Source organism: Nannospalax galili, unplaced genomic scaffold, assembly GCF_000622305.1.
Source record: "Nannospalax galili isolate Female #2095 unplaced genomic scaffold, S.galili_v1.0 scaffold151, whole genome shotgun sequence".
NCBI lineage: Eukaryota > Metazoa > Chordata > Mammalia > Rodentia > Spalacidae > Nannospalax > Nannospalax galili.
This window is the reverse complement of record NW_008332087.1, coordinates 4,549,715-4,567,967: the sequence shown is the minus strand read 5'-3', so window position 1 is coordinate 4,567,967 and position 18,253 is coordinate 4,549,715. Positions and strand designations below refer to the sequence as shown.

General features: G+C 41.4%; 1 protein-coding gene across 2 annotated transcripts in view; it reads right to left on the bottom strand.

Moving 5' to 3' along the window:
• Positions 1 to 18,253, bottom strand: part of Pak5 (p21 (RAC1) activated kinase 5) — a 342,836-nt gene that overhangs the window by 34,757 nt on the left and 289,826 nt on the right. For both annotated transcript variants that reach the window (XM_008827193.1, XM_008827194.1), the window contains exons 4-5: positions 15,876 to 16,661; positions 1,038 to 1,529 (exon numbers count right to left, since the gene is read on the bottom strand). In XM_008827193.1, coding sequence (XP_008825415.1) covers positions 1,038 to 1,529; positions 15,876 to 16,661 — 1,278 coding nt within the window. The remainder of the gene's footprint in view (positions 1 to 1,037; positions 1,530 to 15,875; positions 16,662 to 18,253) is intronic.

Here is an 18,253-nt window from a genome sequence, read left to right as displayed (position 1 = left end):
ACACATATGGGTGCAGGCCCTGTGTGTTCATGAGCTCTGTATCCATTCAGTCAACAACACATGTTTAGAAAGTACATATAAAATGCATATGTACTACACAGGATTTTTTTACAGCTCTTATTCTCAAAATGATTTAATATTAGCATTGTATTAAATATAAGTAATCTAGATGATGTAATGAGCATAAGAACATGTGTATAAATTAAACTCAGTGTGTTTATTAAAAAAAGACATGAGTATTTATGAAGTTTGGTATTGGCAGGGGTCTGTGGGACCGATTCCCCAAAGTCACTACTGAATAGTGACTATGCCCACAGAGACAGACAGTATAATATGAGTTCTGGAATCTGGAATCTGCTAGGTAGCCTTCCCTGGCTCTGCAGCCAACTTGCCATATGACCCTGGGCTAGGCTTTTAACCAGTCTATATTTTTTTGCTACTAAAAAAAGAACATCTTTCCATATCAGAGTGCTGTTGTCAAATTGGATTGGTACTTAGCACAGTGGCTGATTCACAGAAAGTACCTTATAGAAAAACAACAGCCGCATACACATAAAACAAGACTAGAGGAAAGATTATGAGGAATGCTGGTTTTGTCTTTTAATTCTCAGCATCATTCTGATGTCTTAAATATACTATTTTTGTATCTATATGGATATATATGTTTGTGTGTGCACTTGTATGTGCAGGTATGTGTAGCGGTCAAAGGACAACCTTGATGTCATTTCTCAGGAGTCATCCACCTTGTCTTTTGAGACAGGGTCACATTGACCTGGAAACCAAATATGTGAGGCTAGCTGACCGGTAAGGACCAGGGATCTGCCCATTTCCACCTCCCGAGTACTATAAGCACATAGCATGCCAGCTTTTCTCTTTTTTTTTATTTTTTTTTTTTAACGTGGATTCTGGGGATTGAACCTAAGTCCTTACACAAGCATTTTACTGAGTTACCTTCCCAGCCCCCACATGCACTATTGCTGAAATGGGAAATAAGCATTACATTGCTGAGAAAGGGGTGATCGGAGCACAGCATTTACCTCATTGAAAAGCAGTTCCCGTCTCTGTTGCTTTCGGAGGTCCATTTTCTTCACTGCTACCTGCTTCCCTGTGTGTTTCTCAGTTGCGATGCACACAATGCCTGTTGACCCTTCTCCGATTTTAATAAAGTTATCCAAGTATTCTCTGGGGTCTCCTGGGCTGACCACCAGCTGTAGGGCAGCTCGGAATTGTTCATGGGATACCCTGGAAGGCTGATGGTCTGAGGAGGAGCCCCAGCTGGGTGGGGGGTAGGTACTGGATGAGATGCTGAGAGAGCTCAGGTAAGAAGCACTGGAGATGTACTGAGAACTGGTTTGCAGGGAAGGGTGGTGGTACAGAGTGGCTTTGTGGTACCCAGAAGGATACTGGTGGCTGCTTGAGGTGTAGCCCATTTTGCTTTGACTTTGAGGTAGTTTGGCGGGACCCCTGGGATACGTGTCAGACCCTGACAGTGGAGGGCTGAGGACCATCTGTGCTCGATCATAATCCACCTGGGAAGATAGACATGGATGGAGAGCATTCATTAGATACAAATCTGGACCCCATGACTGGCAGAAGGAAGAGAACAAGAGGTGCTTAGAGGGTTTGGTGGATGCAGCTACAGTATAAGCCTCGCGGGGAAAGATCCTTCCTCCACCCCACCAACGGCTTTATATGTGCCATATCAAAGGTGAACTTAATTTATGCCCTATTTTCTTTAGAAATAAAAGACCCTATAATCAAGGATATTAGTCCTCGGTCAGCATTTGGGGCAAAAATTTCAGGGATTAGGAGCCTTTCCCCATGTGTCCAAATTCACTTCCTTGAAGGCTGTACATGTCATCGATACATGTCACATAGCACACATCTCTAGAACATGCTCTTGTGCTAAGTGGCTTTTGCTTTATTGTGGACCATAACATAAAACTGCAATTTAAAAAATAGTTTATTTATTATTCTTATTTTATGTATATGAGTGTATGCCTGCATATATATAAGTGCACCCATGTCATGCAATGCTCATGGAGGTTAGAAGAGGGTGTTGGATTCCCTTGCAACTGGAGTTATGGACAGTTATTAGGTGCCATCTGGGTGCTGGGAACTGAACCCAGATCCTCTGCAAGAGTAGTCAGTGTTCTTAACCATTGAGCCATCTCTCTAGGCCAAACTGCAATGTTTTAAAAAATATTTTACTTACTGTTTTTATCTTATGTGTATGAGTGAATTGCCTGCGTGTATGAAAGTGTACCCATGTTGTGCAGTGCACTCAGAGGTCAGAAGAGGGTGTTGGATTCCCCTGGAATTGGAGTTACAGATGATAGCCACGATGTTGGTGCTGGAAATCGAACCTGGGTCCTGAGCCAACTCTCCAGTCCCCCCACACTTCAATGTTTTTAATCATACAAATACAAGTATAATTAAAAGTGATAAAAAATTTCAGGTATGCACTAGAAAAGAATATTTGGCTTTGGCCAGCCAGCCTTCAAAGAGATCCTAGTAAAGCCCATTCACTCTGACTTTAAAAGGTGGGTTGAGGGAATTTGGTAGTGGAGAAGGGGGAGGGCAAGCAGAGCAAGGGCAAGAAAGCCTGCCAGGGGCTCACTGTTATGTCCATTCTAACACCCCCAGGCTTGCGGTGCCTTAGCTCTCACTGAAATCTATCACTCTAGCCTTCTGCAGCAGCACTGTCATGTGAGCACTTAAAAATCCTACTGAGAGAGCTACAGAGATGACTCAGCAGTTACGAGCACTGGCTGCCTTACAGAGGACCTGGGTTTGGTTCCTGGTTCCCAGCACTCACATGACAGCTAACAACCATTCATAACTCCAGTTCCAGGGGATCTGTTGCCCCCTTCTGAGTTCTCTGGGCATTGCATGTCATGGGTGCACTTACATATAGGCAAAAACTCACAAATGTAAAATAAAAATAAATAAATAAATAAATAATAAATAAAATTAAGAATCCTGTGGAGAAGGCCATGTGTCAAGAAAGTAAGGTTTCCTATCAGGAGAGAGCTAGAAATGAAGTGTTTAACCAACTGCCCACGAGCCATTGTGGAAGTGTCCTCTAACCCCAGTCCAGTGCTCAGATGAGAGCAGTCCTGGCTGATCCTTTGACTTAAACTGTGTGACAGACGTCAAGATAGAACTGACCATTTATACCTTAAATTCTTGACTGGAAGAATAAATATTTTAGGTATTAAAGTATTTAAGTATTTTAGGTATGGGGGTAAGTATATATTTTTAGCAGTAATACATGTTGTCATATGAGAGAGTTTATTACAAAGCAATTGATATACTGGAAAACTCAACCCAAGAAACTGTATGAGGAGATTAACATTTATCGTTTTTTTTTTTTTAATTATGAAAGTTGGGGTAATTTGTTATGCAGCAACAGTTAATTAATACATGGGAAAAACTGTAAATTCTGCTAGGTTTGAGAGAGTTATTAGACACTCATGTAGAGATGTCACTTAGATGATTTAGACATTCTTCATGTCCAGGAGGGGTTGAAGGTAATGACATGAGTGGACCAGCAGTGCTTAGTTGGGATTCAAGCCATGATGCTGAATTACGTAAGTGGAGATCCAAGCAATTCAATATTATAAACACCAGAAAGAGCAGGAAGAGCTTGCAAAAAGGGGACAGAGAAGGGATGGCCAGTGATGTAGGAAGGAAGCAGAAGGGCAGTACAGGGTTTTGCACAGGGTTTTTGAATCAAGGCAGGAACGTATTTCAGGAGAAATGGATTGTGCCAAAAGTGGAGTGGAGTGGGCCTGTCAGTCAGCAGATCTGGCAAGATGGTGGAAGCAGGCACATGTTTCACTTTCCACCAACTACATAGAACATAGAACGAGGCCCATCCCAGAGTGTCAGAGAGCACGGGTTGCACAATGGGCTCTTTAAAACCACTGCCCTGGCAGGATTCTCAGTTCCTCTGCACTGTTGGCTCTGATGACAATGCCATCAGTGGTACATGCAAACGTTAGTCATTCCAGTCTCAGGAACACCACACTCCACTCAGGTGACTCTGCCACTTAGATGATCTTGGAGCAGAGATCAGTATTCTCTAAGCCAGGGTTTTGTCCTGGATGCACAGCAGACACATTTAATGATAGGCCTGGACTCTGAGAGCTTCAATCAAAACACTGAGCATCTCTGAGCCTCAGATTGTAAAATGACATTATAATGAAAATAATAGTAATATCTAATTCCTTATACCACAGGGAACTCCAAAGGATTGTAGAGACATAAGAGGTTTTGAACAGTGACTAGCCAATAAGTTCTATGTATTGCAATATTTATATAAAATACTTAGCATATTTGTGGGAATATATAGAAAATAACCACATAGCAATAAAACTAGTTAGCATTTATAAATGTACAATATACCAGTGTCATATCTATTCCTGTATATTAATCCTTAAGACAATAGGACACAGTGCCTTTAATTGTAATGTATTGAACAATGTTATAGTTAACATAGTCTATTAGATGAAAAGTTTTTTTCCCCAGCCCTCTGTGTGACAGAAGGCGAACTCTAGTATATGTTGTACAATAAGAATGTAGGTAGAGAAATGTCAGTGCAAGTTAAACAACTTGCTTACCTTAAACTCACACTAGCCACAGTCTCACCAACAAGGCCAGGGGCTAACGCTATGGAAGGTCTCAACTCTTACTTTTAAAAGCATGTCCTGGGAGCCTCAACTGTCATCATTTTCCTGTGTCCTCATGGGGAGATTTTTCTCTTGTACTTAAAATTGGATTAATCTCCCACGAGCACGTATAACTGATCTCTAAAGGTGTGTTACAGACAGAAAGCTGTGGCCAGTAGGAATCAGAAACACCATTTCACACTGCATCAGACCCATTTTCTCCCTTATTACTGTCAGCAGCATTATTAGGATCTACTCAGAACAAGCAGCTTATGCAATAAAAAAGAAGACACCTGCCTGCACGAAGGGGACAATTTCTGGTTATGGGAAGAAGGCAGAATTATTTTCTGAGAGCTGAACATCTTTGAAATTAAGTCTTTTTGATAAAAAGATGCAATTGTCTTTCATAGCTGCTGAAAAGAGGTGCAGGCTTTTGAAAAAAAGCAGCAGGAAACACCAACCGTGACAACAAGAGACAATTTTAGAACCAAACTCAGTGACTCAAAGAAAACTTAACCATCTGCCTCAGGCAAGGGGAGCACATGGTCTTTCCTCAGGGCTTTGTCCATCCATCCGAAGGGAGGCTAGTTGACAAGCAGACTTCTGAAGGAGAAAGGCAGGCATGATCCCTCTGGGGCCACAGAGTCACAGCTACAGCCATCATCTGGGTCTTAACCAGCTCCATGATGCTGGGTGTTACTGGCCCACGCCTTTGGGAGAGGCCTCATTCTTTTTAATTCTGGTTTGTTTTCAATAAAAGCGAAACTCAGAGATAAAACATTCTCCAAGCAACGCAGAGCCAATGGCTCCCTAATCCCAAGAGGATCACAGGACTTGTTTCTTCTTCTTAGGTCTTTTCTGTATTCTGAGTGGAGACTTCTGGATGTCTTGGGTGCTACACACAGTGGTATCGAGGTCTGCTTCCTGGTCTGCCTTGGCTTTTCCACCACTACTTGTCACCATTCTGATCTGTTCAATCAAGGACGGGACTCTTTTTTGTGATTAAAATGCTTTGACATTTTCCCAGGGTCAAAATTGGGCTCCTTCCCTAAGAAATGGCCTGTTCTATGTCTGTTCTTGTAGGACTAGTAAACATGAATGATAGCATTTGTTGAGTGCTTTCCACTATTCTAAGCACTCTATGTACATCGTGGCATTCCAACCTCACTTTAAGCAGCAGGCCCCATAATTGTTCTATTTCATTAATAAGTAGACTGAGGCAGAATATGTTGAAGTAGGCGGGCAAGTCTTAAAGGCTACCAAGACTGTAGAATGAGAACTCAAACCTCTTTTGAGTCATTTTCCCACTTGAGCATTGTATAAGTTTACAGAGACAGGTGTATGGGAAGTGGACATGGAAGATGGAGGACATAGAAGGGGCTAGCAATAACAGATAAAAATCTTGGCCAGGCAGGGTATTTTATCTGGAGCCCCAGATATCTGAGCAGCCTGGAGCGAGGTGTAAGAATCGGACTAGAAAGTGATGGATCGGAAGACCGATGGGAATGGAAGAAAAATTAAGTTGTGTTTTTATTTTTATTTTTTAATTAATTAATTAATTTTTTACATTTTATTTATAATTTTTATTTTATGTGTATGAGTGTATTGCCTGCATGTATGTGAGTGCATCCGTGTTGTGCAATGCCTCGGAAGTCAGAAGAGGGCTTCGGAGTCCCCTGAAAATGGAGTTAAGGACAGTTCGTAGCCGCCATGTGGGTGCTGGGACTCCAACCCATGTCCTCTGCAAGAGCAGTCAGTGCTCTTAACCACGGAGCCATCTCTCCAACCCCATATTTTTATTTTTAACAGTCTTGGATTATATGCTATTATCACAGCAAAATGAATTGATCATCTATGTATACAACTCACTATTTTCAGTTTTTCTTTGGTTAATACCAACTTTGTGTTCAGTGCCATGGATGCCCCAGCTTTTTTTTTTTTATATATATGTTCTTTTAAGAAGGGAAGCCAGGGCAGGGTATGGTGGTGCACACCTTTGATCCCAGCACCTGGGAGGCAGAGGCAGGTGGATCTCTATGAGACTGAGGCCAGCCTAGTCTATAGAGTGAGTTCCAGGCCACTTGGGCTACAGGGAGACCCTGTCTCTTTTTTTTTTTTTTTTTTTTTTTTTTAAGAAAAGAAGGAAAGCCCAGGCTTTTATCTGTGCTGTGACTGCCTCTCTCTCTTCTGGAGCTCTTAACATTTACATTGAGTATGTAAGTACCCCCTTCTAATGTGTCTTTCTCATGATTATCTCTACATTTGGGAGTGGTGAAACATAAATGAATTTGTCTGTGTATACATTTTTTTTCTATGTATGTGTTCATGGAAAGGAATCAAACTTGAATTAAGCTCTTTCCTGCATATAATTTACAGATACATTCAGAAAGGAAAATTGGGAGTGGAGTTCCTATGAGGAGGCCTGTCTCTAGTATTTGGGAGGGACGCAGAATCTAATCATTTAGTAAAACTGCAGTGTAGCGCAATTAGACCAGCAAAAGCTACAATATTTACTAAGTGAATTCAATGCATCACCCATGCTCAAACCATTTCCAAAGGATTTGTGTATGTAGTTTGCCCCTAGAGACCTTAGGGCAAGGGCTTGAGATGCTGAACAGGAGTTTGGAAAGCTGCTATGCAGCAGAGAAAACAATAGAGACCTCACAAAGACTGTTCCTATTCCATCAGAGAAACAGTCCTGTGCTTTGTGAGCAAGTAACACCTTAGGAATAACTTCTCCACATATGCAAAAGGGGGGGTGGTGGCTTCCCATATAGCATGATGCAATAAAAGAAAGGCAACTAGATCAATTGTTTTGCAAATTATCATCCAAGGCTGCCAATGCTTAGCTGGACTGTGAGGAGGCCACAGTGGTCACTGCACACTAGGAGAGGAAATTCTCTGCAGGAATCTTTAAAAAATATAGACAGATGAATGAACAGTCTTAGTCCCCTTCCTTTTTGAGTGGTTAATAGCATACTCTTGCTTTTTTTCAATTTTAGTTTCCTGAAACCTTTTAGTATAGCATATAAATTAATTAATTTAAAAAGTGTCTTATCATGTCTCTATTCAAAATGTAAAAAAAAAGGGGGAGGCTATTAAATGAGAATAAATACTTCCCAGTCAACAGTTCAGGGAGAATACCTTTCTACAATGAGACACAGTCTCCAAGGATAGGGTCAGACACAGACTTGTGATGTATCAAAATTACAAATAATTATAGCAATGAATTCATTTAATCAATCAATTTCAGCAGCAGTGCACTGGGGTGGACAGGGCATAAAGCTCCTTACAGCTATCAATTGCTACGATTACAGCTGGCTGTCAGCCAGAATTCCCCTGATCCATGTTAGCTAAATGCACATTAATCTGAATTTGGCAGTGTAATCAAGGACCTAACTGAACTGTGAAATTGAATTCTGCGGTAGAACATCATTTGACCATTTTATGCCAAGGCTTCAAAAAAAAAAAAAAAAAAGGCTGAGGGCAGAAGGAAAAACAGAAGAAGAAGAAATAAAACCATGTGGCAGCATCTCTTCATCACCAGGGCCTTCTGGACCGGCGCCAAGGGAGACTGTGGCTGGATGATGCTGGATCAGTGTGCGAGATGGCTGTGGTGTGCAACTGCCCCCAGAATGGAGACTGGAATGTTCCAGGAAGAATGGAGATTACAGGGAAGGAGGCAGCTGCAGCTAGCGATTCATTGTGATGCTCCAGTACACCTTTTTGGAATACAATGAAACAAAGGAATTGCTTATCTCAAAAAAGGAAAAAAGCAGACTGAGTGTTGCTTACTTGCTCTACATAAATCAAATGTAGGATAAAGGGAATCACAACGCTTTATTGTCTCAGCATGGAAAGGACATCTTAAATTTTCCTGACTTGACTCAAAGGAAAATGTTAACAGAACCAGCCTTGCCTTCGGGAAGGGAAAGTGAGCCTCTGTAGAAGGTCCAGGGAGAATCAGTAACTTGCTTTCTCTACATTTTAGGAACTGGTAATTAGGCAAAGGCAATTCAGTCAGTCCTGTGCCTCCACTGTTGTGCCCTGCAATTTCAATTTTCTCCTTTTATGGGCAGGAAACACCACTGATGTGGAGGTTGCTCCCTGCTTGCTCTCATGAGTGCTGTTCAGCCTGGCCTGAGGATGAAAGGCTCATTCACCTCTATCCTTGGGTTTCCAGCCACTGTTACTCTAATCCCAGGGGTTGCTGTCCTCTGAGCAACTATCTGTCTCACTGTGGGACATTAAGGAATAGCCCATTGCATCCTAATAAAATAGTTGCTGCTGCTTCTGCTAGAGGAAAAACTTTGGTTGGCCTTCAGCCCCGTCAAGTTTCCTTCATGGTACCTATTTTCATTTATAAAATGGAGCAGTCTTACTTCATAGTGAACATTTCACATTTACTTTGGTTGAATGACAAAGGTACACAGCACATGCTATAAGATGATGCTCTGTTTTGATAAAAAAAAAAAAGGCATAAATGCATGGCTAACATTGCCAATGAGTAGTGGTCCTGAGGCCCTCTGACACTAAAAACATCAAGGCATCTCCTTAAGTTGCTGATGCAGGGGGCTTGAGAAGTAGGTTAAATTCTGGATGGTTAGACAACGCTAGCTGCATTTCTAAACTGCTGTAGGAAGCTGCTCAGTGTGTTGAACATGTGGTCAGGGAATCTCCCCAAACCACTGCATTGGATTCTCAATTAGGCTTGTAGGAATATACATCTCATACCAAGAAGTTTGAAGAGCCAGATGCTTCTGTACCTTACTAAATACATGGTAAATGCACACTGAAAGAATTCGGATAAGTGGTTCCTGACCTCTGCAAATGGGCAAAATCTAGTTCTATGATGGAAATAGTCTGTGATGAACAGGCTCAACATGCTGGTATTTCTGGCTCTTCTTCTAGCTCTGAATTGGTATAGCCAATTAACCCCCCAGAGTTGCTTCTCTTGACTCAAAGAAAGTACCTTCCATTCAACAACAGATTGTTTTGACTTTTAATCCCTCAGTGCCTGCAGCCATGTAGAGGGACTCTGAGCCTGTGCCAATTGGCTTTTTGCTTCACACTATTGTTCATGTGTGTCAGGGCCTCTCAACAAACTGGGGATAGACAATGCCAACTTATATTAATTTTGCTTTATAATTTGGGAATGGAAAAAGCCACTTATAATGACCAAAATACAACTTTCAATCGCAAGAACATTCATGGGAAGATATGCATGTTCTTCTGCAAGGGATATTTATAGTCCGATCTACAGGGACAGATGTTAAAGACGTTGCACTGACTCACCATTTTAGATGCCTTATGGACCTTAGTGAGTATTCTACAGGAGCATTTATATAAGGAAGACAATGGTAAAGGCAATAATACCCATTACTACATTAAGTGATTGGTGATTCTCCTTTTTGCCCCCTCTTTTTCTTACTCAGATTTAGTGGGGTTCCTTGGGTTTCAGAAAAACTACCTTTTTATAATGAGCCAGGCCCTTGATGGGTTTCTGAAAAGATTTCGACAGAATCTGCAATAGAAAAGTAGTGGCTGCTTTGTTACTGGAGCCATGTCTGGGACTGGTTTTGACAGGACCACAAAGAACCGTGAGCCATCGAGTGACTGATTTGTGAAGACTGAGCATACAGGTTCTACTGCCTTCACTGCTGGAGAAAGCAGAGTGCCAGCTCAGCAGTGAAAAGACATTACGCAAGGGACCTCAAAGAAGGTCTGAGGATTCTTGCATTCTTCTCTTTACACTATCATTCTAAAGAAACTCTGAGACCTTTAAAATGCCATCTGTTGGGGATACCCAGGAAGATAGTGTTGGATACCTTTGCTGCCCTCTACAGAGGAAATGGTATGGAGAGCTGGCAAAGATGTGCGATAGTTCTCCCTAAGTGTCTAGCCTCTGTGATAGGTCTGAGAATTTCACTTTCATTCTAGAAAGTGAAGCAAACATTGTAGTGAGTTCAGGGTTCTCAGGCTAGCTCAGTTGCTGAAGCTCTGCATGGTATTCAGTCTGTACTCAAGTACACTGGCCTTCTGTGCCCCACATCTCTAAAGTGAGGAAGTCATAGGCTATGAAGAGGGACTGTGCAATGGATAGGATTTGCTTCCATGGTTTAAAAACATTTAACAGATTATACAAACAATATTCCTATGGTTGGCTTTACTAGACATGGTAACATGATCCAACTAGAAATATACCCAGAGTAAGGGTTAACACTGCTTGCTCTCTGCTAACACTTTGATGTTTATTGATATTCCTTGATTCTCATCACAAGCTCAAAGTATTCACGCACTCTACAGATGAGAAAATTGAGGCAAAGACAAGATCATATGGTCAGTAAGGGCTCAAATCCAGGGAATCCAAATCTAGAACTTGTATTGCTCTGCATACAGTAAGAAAAATTTGGTTATTTGATTTTCTTTAAAAAATTCAAACACAAATCACTCAGGTAGAAAAAGCACATAAAGGAGCTATAGGTATCTCTCCTACGGCTTTCAACTTTTTCCCATAACTCACAGTCTAGGTGATGCTGGAGAACTCAAAGATTCCACTGTACTAAAAACAGAGGGTATAAAGCACTTTCCCCGTGTCCCCTAGACCAATCTCACCAGCAAGGCAAGGGCATCCAGTAGTGCATGGAAGGTTTCTCATCTACTTTTCTGCCCATTAGTTTTCCTCTGGGGAAATGAGAATGTTCTAGAAACATAGACTATGGAGTTAGAGGTCTGTGGCTTCTAGTGCTGCCTTCATATCCCTGAGGAGTTCCATAAAGACAGCTTCTTCAACTGCCAAACAGAACAGCACAAATTCTTCTGGATCTGTGAAGACTGAATTGGGCAAAATGCTTCTCACAGTGCTTAGAACATAGAAGTAGTGTATTACAGCCACCATCTGTCCATATGTTGTATACAGAGACTGACATGCAGATTGCATGCATTAATAATCAGGTTGTTCTGAAATCAACTTGTTTAACTCTCACCTGAAACACTGAGACAGAGACTGTCTACCTCCGTTTTATAGTTAAGGTGGGGGCAGAGCAGCGCAACTTACTCACCAAGTTAGTAAACGGCAGTGTTAGAACTCAAACAAGCAATTATCCCCCCAAAGTATGCCCCTAGCTTCTCAAAAGCACTTGATCAACAGCAATAGAAAGGTGGTTCTTATTTGGGGCTGATTTTGCATGGCCTTGCCCATGGCTGGAGTGAGATAGTTTGCTGTTGTTGTTATTTTGGTTATTATGAGTGAAGGAGGGGAGCTACTGACATCTAATATGTAGAGTAGGGACACTGTTCAATACTCAGCAAATACTGCCCAGGACAACCCCTCACAATAAAGAAACTACCGGGTCCAAAACATTAGCAATATCAAGGCTGAAAAACCCTCCCTCTGAATGAAACAGAATTATGCAGCTTACTTACTAAAATAATTGTTGATGCAACTTTGTTACTTCATGGGACTGGAGAGATGGCTCAGCAGTTAAGAGCACTGGTTGCTCTTGCAGAGGACCCAGGTTTGATTCCCAGCACCCACCTGTTGGCTAACAACCATCCTTAACTCCAGTTTCAGGGGATCTGATGCCCTCTTCTGATCTCCACAAGCATTGCATGACACAGGTGCACTTGCATACATGCAGACAATACATTCATACACATAAAGTAAAAATAATAAAATATTAAAACAAAACAAAAACCCCTTTATTACTTCAGTAGTAGAAAGAGTTGCACAAAGGCAGGCTGAAGGTTTAGCACCTTCGTAAACTATCTCTGTGCTGTGGAGGGATGCATCCCAGGAGTCAAGACCAAAAAGCTGGATCCCATTTGGGATATAAACTGAATGATGAAGCCATTACTGTCACTACAAAATCTTAGTCCTAAACTTAAAATGGGGGCAAGAAATCTTGCTTCTGACAGGACTATACGACACAGCGCAATAAAACAACACGTGCATCTGGTGCACAGCAAGTGTCTGAAGAACCAGCGAATTGTGTCAGGACCTTCAAAGTAGGTTTACCGTGAACAAGGACTAGGTATGCTGGGCTGGCAGCAAGACACATGAATCAGCATCTGCCGGTTCCCTGGAGGCCATTGAATGAGCAACATCAAATACAAGATGGCAGTATATCCAGCCAGGTCTCTGTACTGTATGGCAGACATGTCTTCAGGGGAGGGTGGACAGCATTCTTCCCCTCCATTTGCCAGTTTCTGTAATTCTGTGATATGAGTGGTCCTATATTCTGTTTGACTTTTCTTACCCACTTCAAGGTTTCATTTGCTTAATCCCAGTACAGTAGCTGTTAATATCAACAGATTTTGTTACATTTTTGATTCTTGTCATACTAACTGGAAAAGTGAAGGAATGCTTTTGCTACTCTTTTTTATTTTTAAAAAATTAAGGCAAAAGGCAGAACTGGTATCACAGATAGACACACACGACCTGTCCTCGGTCCATCTGCAGATCTACGTGGGTTTCTCTTCCTTTTTGAACATCACCCACCCTCCTCTAGAAATTGTCTTGAGGTAAAGCCAAATTATCTGAGTCGTGATTGCTATTTATTGCCTCAGCAGGAAATTCAAATGCAATTGGCTGATTTTTAAGAGTACAGTTCTAAAGCACAGACACCCAACTCTTTTTAGAGAGATGTTATATTTTTAATCAAGTAAGTGTTTTAATTACCAACATGCTTCCCACCTCCTTCCTTCCCACAAAACTTGCTCATCAGTGCTTGTGGGTTTTCTGGGACAGAAGACACAGGGGCAGTAGCTTGCTCCTTGGGAAACCTGGATTATAAAGGCCGAAAGCCTCTGGCAGACATTCATTCTCATGTGTTTCTATGTATCTAATTTTTCCCTGAGCCAAATTGCATATGTGCTGATTTGGGGTTTAGAAAAGTCAGAGTTCAAGGCAGGAGGTCTGCTTTGGCTTATGACTGAAAGTCTGCAGGGGTGAAGCAAACACTTCTTTATTCCCCATCCTCCTTCCTCTTCTTCCTCTTAGCTTAAAGTTCTAAGGGTCACTCGAATTAAATTGATCATCAGTTTTATTGGCAAGTTCGGGTGAACCCCTAAAAGAACACATGCTCGATAGTGGGAAGGAGCTTGACAGAGAAATGCAAGGATTGCTTAGTGGTGATGCTAAACCCTCAAAGCCTCTGAGAATCAGAATCAGAGAAGAAGGGACTTGGTGGGGGGTGACCTAAACCAAACTGTGGAGCCCTTGTCTCCTCCAGTGGGGCAGGCTTTCCTTCAGCCAATAATTTGTGGATCCTATGTGAAAATGCAGGTCCAGGGATACGAGGCCAACATGCTTTTTTTCAAGATAATTTTGGAATCTATAAATTGGGAATTTAAATAAAATGTCTTAAATTTCCAACTTTTTTTGTCTTTTTTTTTTGACAGGGTCTCCCTGTAGCCCCAGCAGGCTTGGAACTTGCTATGAAGTCCAGACTGGCCTTGATCTCTCAGAGATCTGCCTGTCTCTACCTCCCGAGGGCTGGGATTAAAGGTGTGTGCCACCATGCCTGGTTTAAATTTCCTTTTTTTATACTGGAAATAAATATTTGCTGAGCTAGACATACCAATGGACCATAAATGGCTGTGGGGCTGAAAGGTAACTGATTTGAGCAACATTTTTCTAGGACTATGACCAAAACAGTCTTCTATGTTCAATATACCACAAATACACAAAATCTTAACCTGCCATTTTTTTTTTTTTTGGTGGTTTTTGGGATTGAATACAGGGCCTTTCATGCACTCTACTATTCAATCATAAGCTTAGCCCTTTATTTTGGGACAGGGTCACTCTAGGCCTGTGGCTCATTCTGTTGCCCAGGCTGGCCTTGAACTTGTGATCCTCCTGCTTGAGCCTCCTGAATTCTGAGATTGCAGGAGTGTGCCCCAGCATCTTTACACAGACACACCCCCAAAGTCTGAGCATGCTACTTGATTCAATAATAGAGCATATTAATGTGGTCATTTGATTCTAGAACTATGAAGGGGATCCTTCTGTATGGTACTCACAGAGAGTGATACACATTAGAATTAAGCAAACTATGTCATGTACCAGGATACATACTTAGGGCCCCATGTGGCTTTGGGCTACTGGCTAGTTAGACATCTTTCTAGCAATTTCCCTAGGAAGAAAGAAGCAAGTGAAGAGGCTTATAATCGCCTAATCATGGATATTCAAATACGTTAACATGGGGAAATGAAAATGGTGTGATTATTTGAATTTTAACGGGAGATGTTACTTCAGGCCTTCCTGCCTCAGGATTTATTTCAAATTTCTTGTCTTGGGAACTGAAATGACAGCACCTTTGTTTCTTGTCAAGTATAGCTTAAGTCACTTCTGTTGTGTCCCTAAACGGATTTTCTCCAACATCTTAGATGAAGTTTATGAGAAATACTAACCCAAGGCAAAGTCAACAACTGCAGGCAGGCTAGCCTTCTAGGGCTGGCTGTGCTGCCAGGGAGCTGCTGGGGAGAATGCATTGGCAACGCAGGTGATGTCCTTGCCAGCAGTCACCTCACTCAAACTGGCTTCAGACTCAACATGATCCACCGCTCACCCTCAATCCTCCATTTCCACTTCTACTGCACAGGTGAGGTGCCAGGCCCTTTGCAAGCTCCAATGGAAAACCACCCACTTGTATTCTTCCCAGTGTATTTCCAAAAGGTTTATATTCTCATGCAGATAGCAGTGCTTTTAATCCAGGCTCTAACTTAATTTCTTCCACAGTCCTTTTCAAAATGTGGGATACTGTGGACCTGTCAATTTTCAAAGCAAATTTCCAACAGCCAACATTTATATATTTTTAGCCCAACTTTTTTCTTTTTAATATGTCCACACTAACTTTGAAGAACTGGGGACCACTATGTTATTCCCTGTAGTGACTGACAATTGTTCACCCCTCAATACAGAACGTAGCAAAAATATGATCACATAGTATTTATCATTAGTAAAATCAGAAAATTGTTCAGTTAAATAAAAATTCCTGTGTTTTAATTAAAAATTTTGTAGGAGATTAATCAAAAGGCAAATTTTGATTATAATGACATTTTGGTCTTGTCCTAAATCCTTTTTACCACGGGATTTGTAGGGGAATCTCACTATAAAGACAGCAAGCTCTACCGACTCTGGCCATGCTAGGGACTCCTTGGCAGGGTCTGTCACTCAGGGAGAAGAGGAAGTAGTCTTACCTTTGGAATGCACATTGTGGGCTCCGACAAGCGAGGGTAAGTATAGGAGTTGTACGAGTGTCCTTGAGGATGGGTTTTAAAAGCACTTGCTCCAAATGGCATCATGGGTTCCTGTAGCCCTGAGCCTGACTTGGACCTCTGCCGCATGGCTGGCTGAGGACTTGTCTGATGCAGGTATGATGACTTTGGCCTCCTGTCATAGTCATCCAGACTGGGTCCCCAGTCACTTTCACTGTATGCCAGGCTCTCCTTGGAGCACCTGCTTGTCCCTGCAGTTCTAGAAGGCGTGAGTTGGAATGAATAATCCAGAGGGGAACTACTAGAGGCTCGGTGATAATCCCATTTGAGGTCACCATATTCACTCGGTTTGCTCAGCGAGTCCAAGTGTGTGTGATAATCGACAGGAAATCTGGCCAGGTCAGCTTTCAAAGGCTTCATCTCAGGATAGTAAGCCTCGCCGTGTTTCATCTTCATGACATGCCCATTTTGTTTGGTTGCATGACTGCTTTTGTAGTACAGATCCAAATCGTCTCCATAGAGACTCTTTTCTCTGTGCTTTTCAGTCGTATAGTCAGCAGTAGTATCGGATTCGCTGGAGTACTGTGAGAAGGTGATGAAGCCATTTTCTTCTGAGTGGCCTAGACCGTGGCTGGTGGCTCCCTGATCTGGGGTGGGTGGGCTTTCTTTCCGTAGGGAGTTGGAGCGAGTCACTGAGATGTTGTCGAAATCCTCCAGCAGGCCATTGATGGATGTTTCCTTGCAGGGTTTGTTTCCTCTAACGATTGTCTAGAAATAATAGAAGGAATATTGTTTAAGAAAATATCTCACATTTTAGAATTTTTGGAAGAAACGCAATCCCATGTCATCCAGTTCAAACCACAGAAGGAAACAGACCCAAGGAATATTTTTTTTAAAAGGCAAAGAAGCAATTATTGCCCGACTTCAGTGGCAAAATAAATAAAATATTAAAAAAAATCTCAGGTTGCAATTTTGGACTTACCTGCCTATAAGAACAAAGGGAAATTGTTTCTATTTTTTTTTATCAATCTTCACCTTCTTTTTCTTAATTATAATATAAATTATAATATAAAATTATAATTTTATAATATATATTATTTAAGTTTTGACAATTTCATACATGTATGCCATATACTGTGAACATCTTCACCCTGTTACTCTCTTTTGTCCCCTCCCCACTCTTATAGATCCCCTCCTTCCCAACGGGTCCTCTACTCTCATGTCTTTTTGTGTGTGTGTGTGCAAGTCTTAGCCATAGCTGCTTCCTGTTCATGATAACAGTGGCCATATCAATCAAGAACCCCCATTTCATGGCACTCCTCCCCATCCTCCAGCTCTTAACAGTCTTCCCACCCCCTTTTCTATGATGTTCAGTGGGTCTTAGGGTGATATGAATAGCCTGTTTAGGGCTAAGCACTCAACAATCACTTATTCTTAGCATTTTAGTCAGTATGAGTCTCTGTATTAACCACTGCCACTGCAAAAAGAAGCTTCTCTGGTTAAGGTGGACAGCATCATTAGTCTAAGGCAATAAATACAAATATTTAGAAGGCAGTTTAGTTACATATCTATATACCATAACATCAGTAGTAATTTCTACCCTAGAACTTGTGTAAACCTTCACATTCTAACAATGAACTGATGAGTAAAAATTTTAAGTCTGTAACGATTTGGTTATAAAAAAGCATATTCGTTATTTTAAACTTATTCAGATGATTTACAAAATCAGTAAGTATTGTCACCCAAATATTAACGTAGCTAGAAATGGATGCAAATTTTTTACACATTTATGGAAGCTATAACCGATGTTATGAGACTCTATAGAAGATTCTAGGAGACACTTTCTGAAACTGTGAACAGGGGAACAGCGTAGAAATTAATTACGAGGTTTAATGTGTGATTAAATATGATGTTATTATGAAGTACATAACTATAGTACTTGCAGTGGCCACACCTGTGAATTAACATCACTGAATTTTGAAATTTGCTTGGTAATGATGTGACTACTGTGATGTGGCTGTGACAAATTGTTCCCTTTAATAAACCTAAATAACACCAGAAACATGGAGAACAGACAGAAACAGCAAACCACTTACAAAGCCAGTCAGCTGGGCCTTGACAATGACTAGATTTGTAGCAAAATATGTGGGGGTGGATCAAAGAACAAAGAACAGAGTGTGACTGTAAAGATTAAGAGAAAACTGCTTTTGAGCAAGTAGCAGGTTCAAAGCCACCTTGGTTAGTACGATGGGAAACTTCAAAGTGGAGGAAGACGACTGAGTTGCCCTGCTGTTCAGGATTTAAAGATTACCCCTTTTCAAAAACTTCATACTAAATGACAAGGCTTTGTTTTTTTTTTT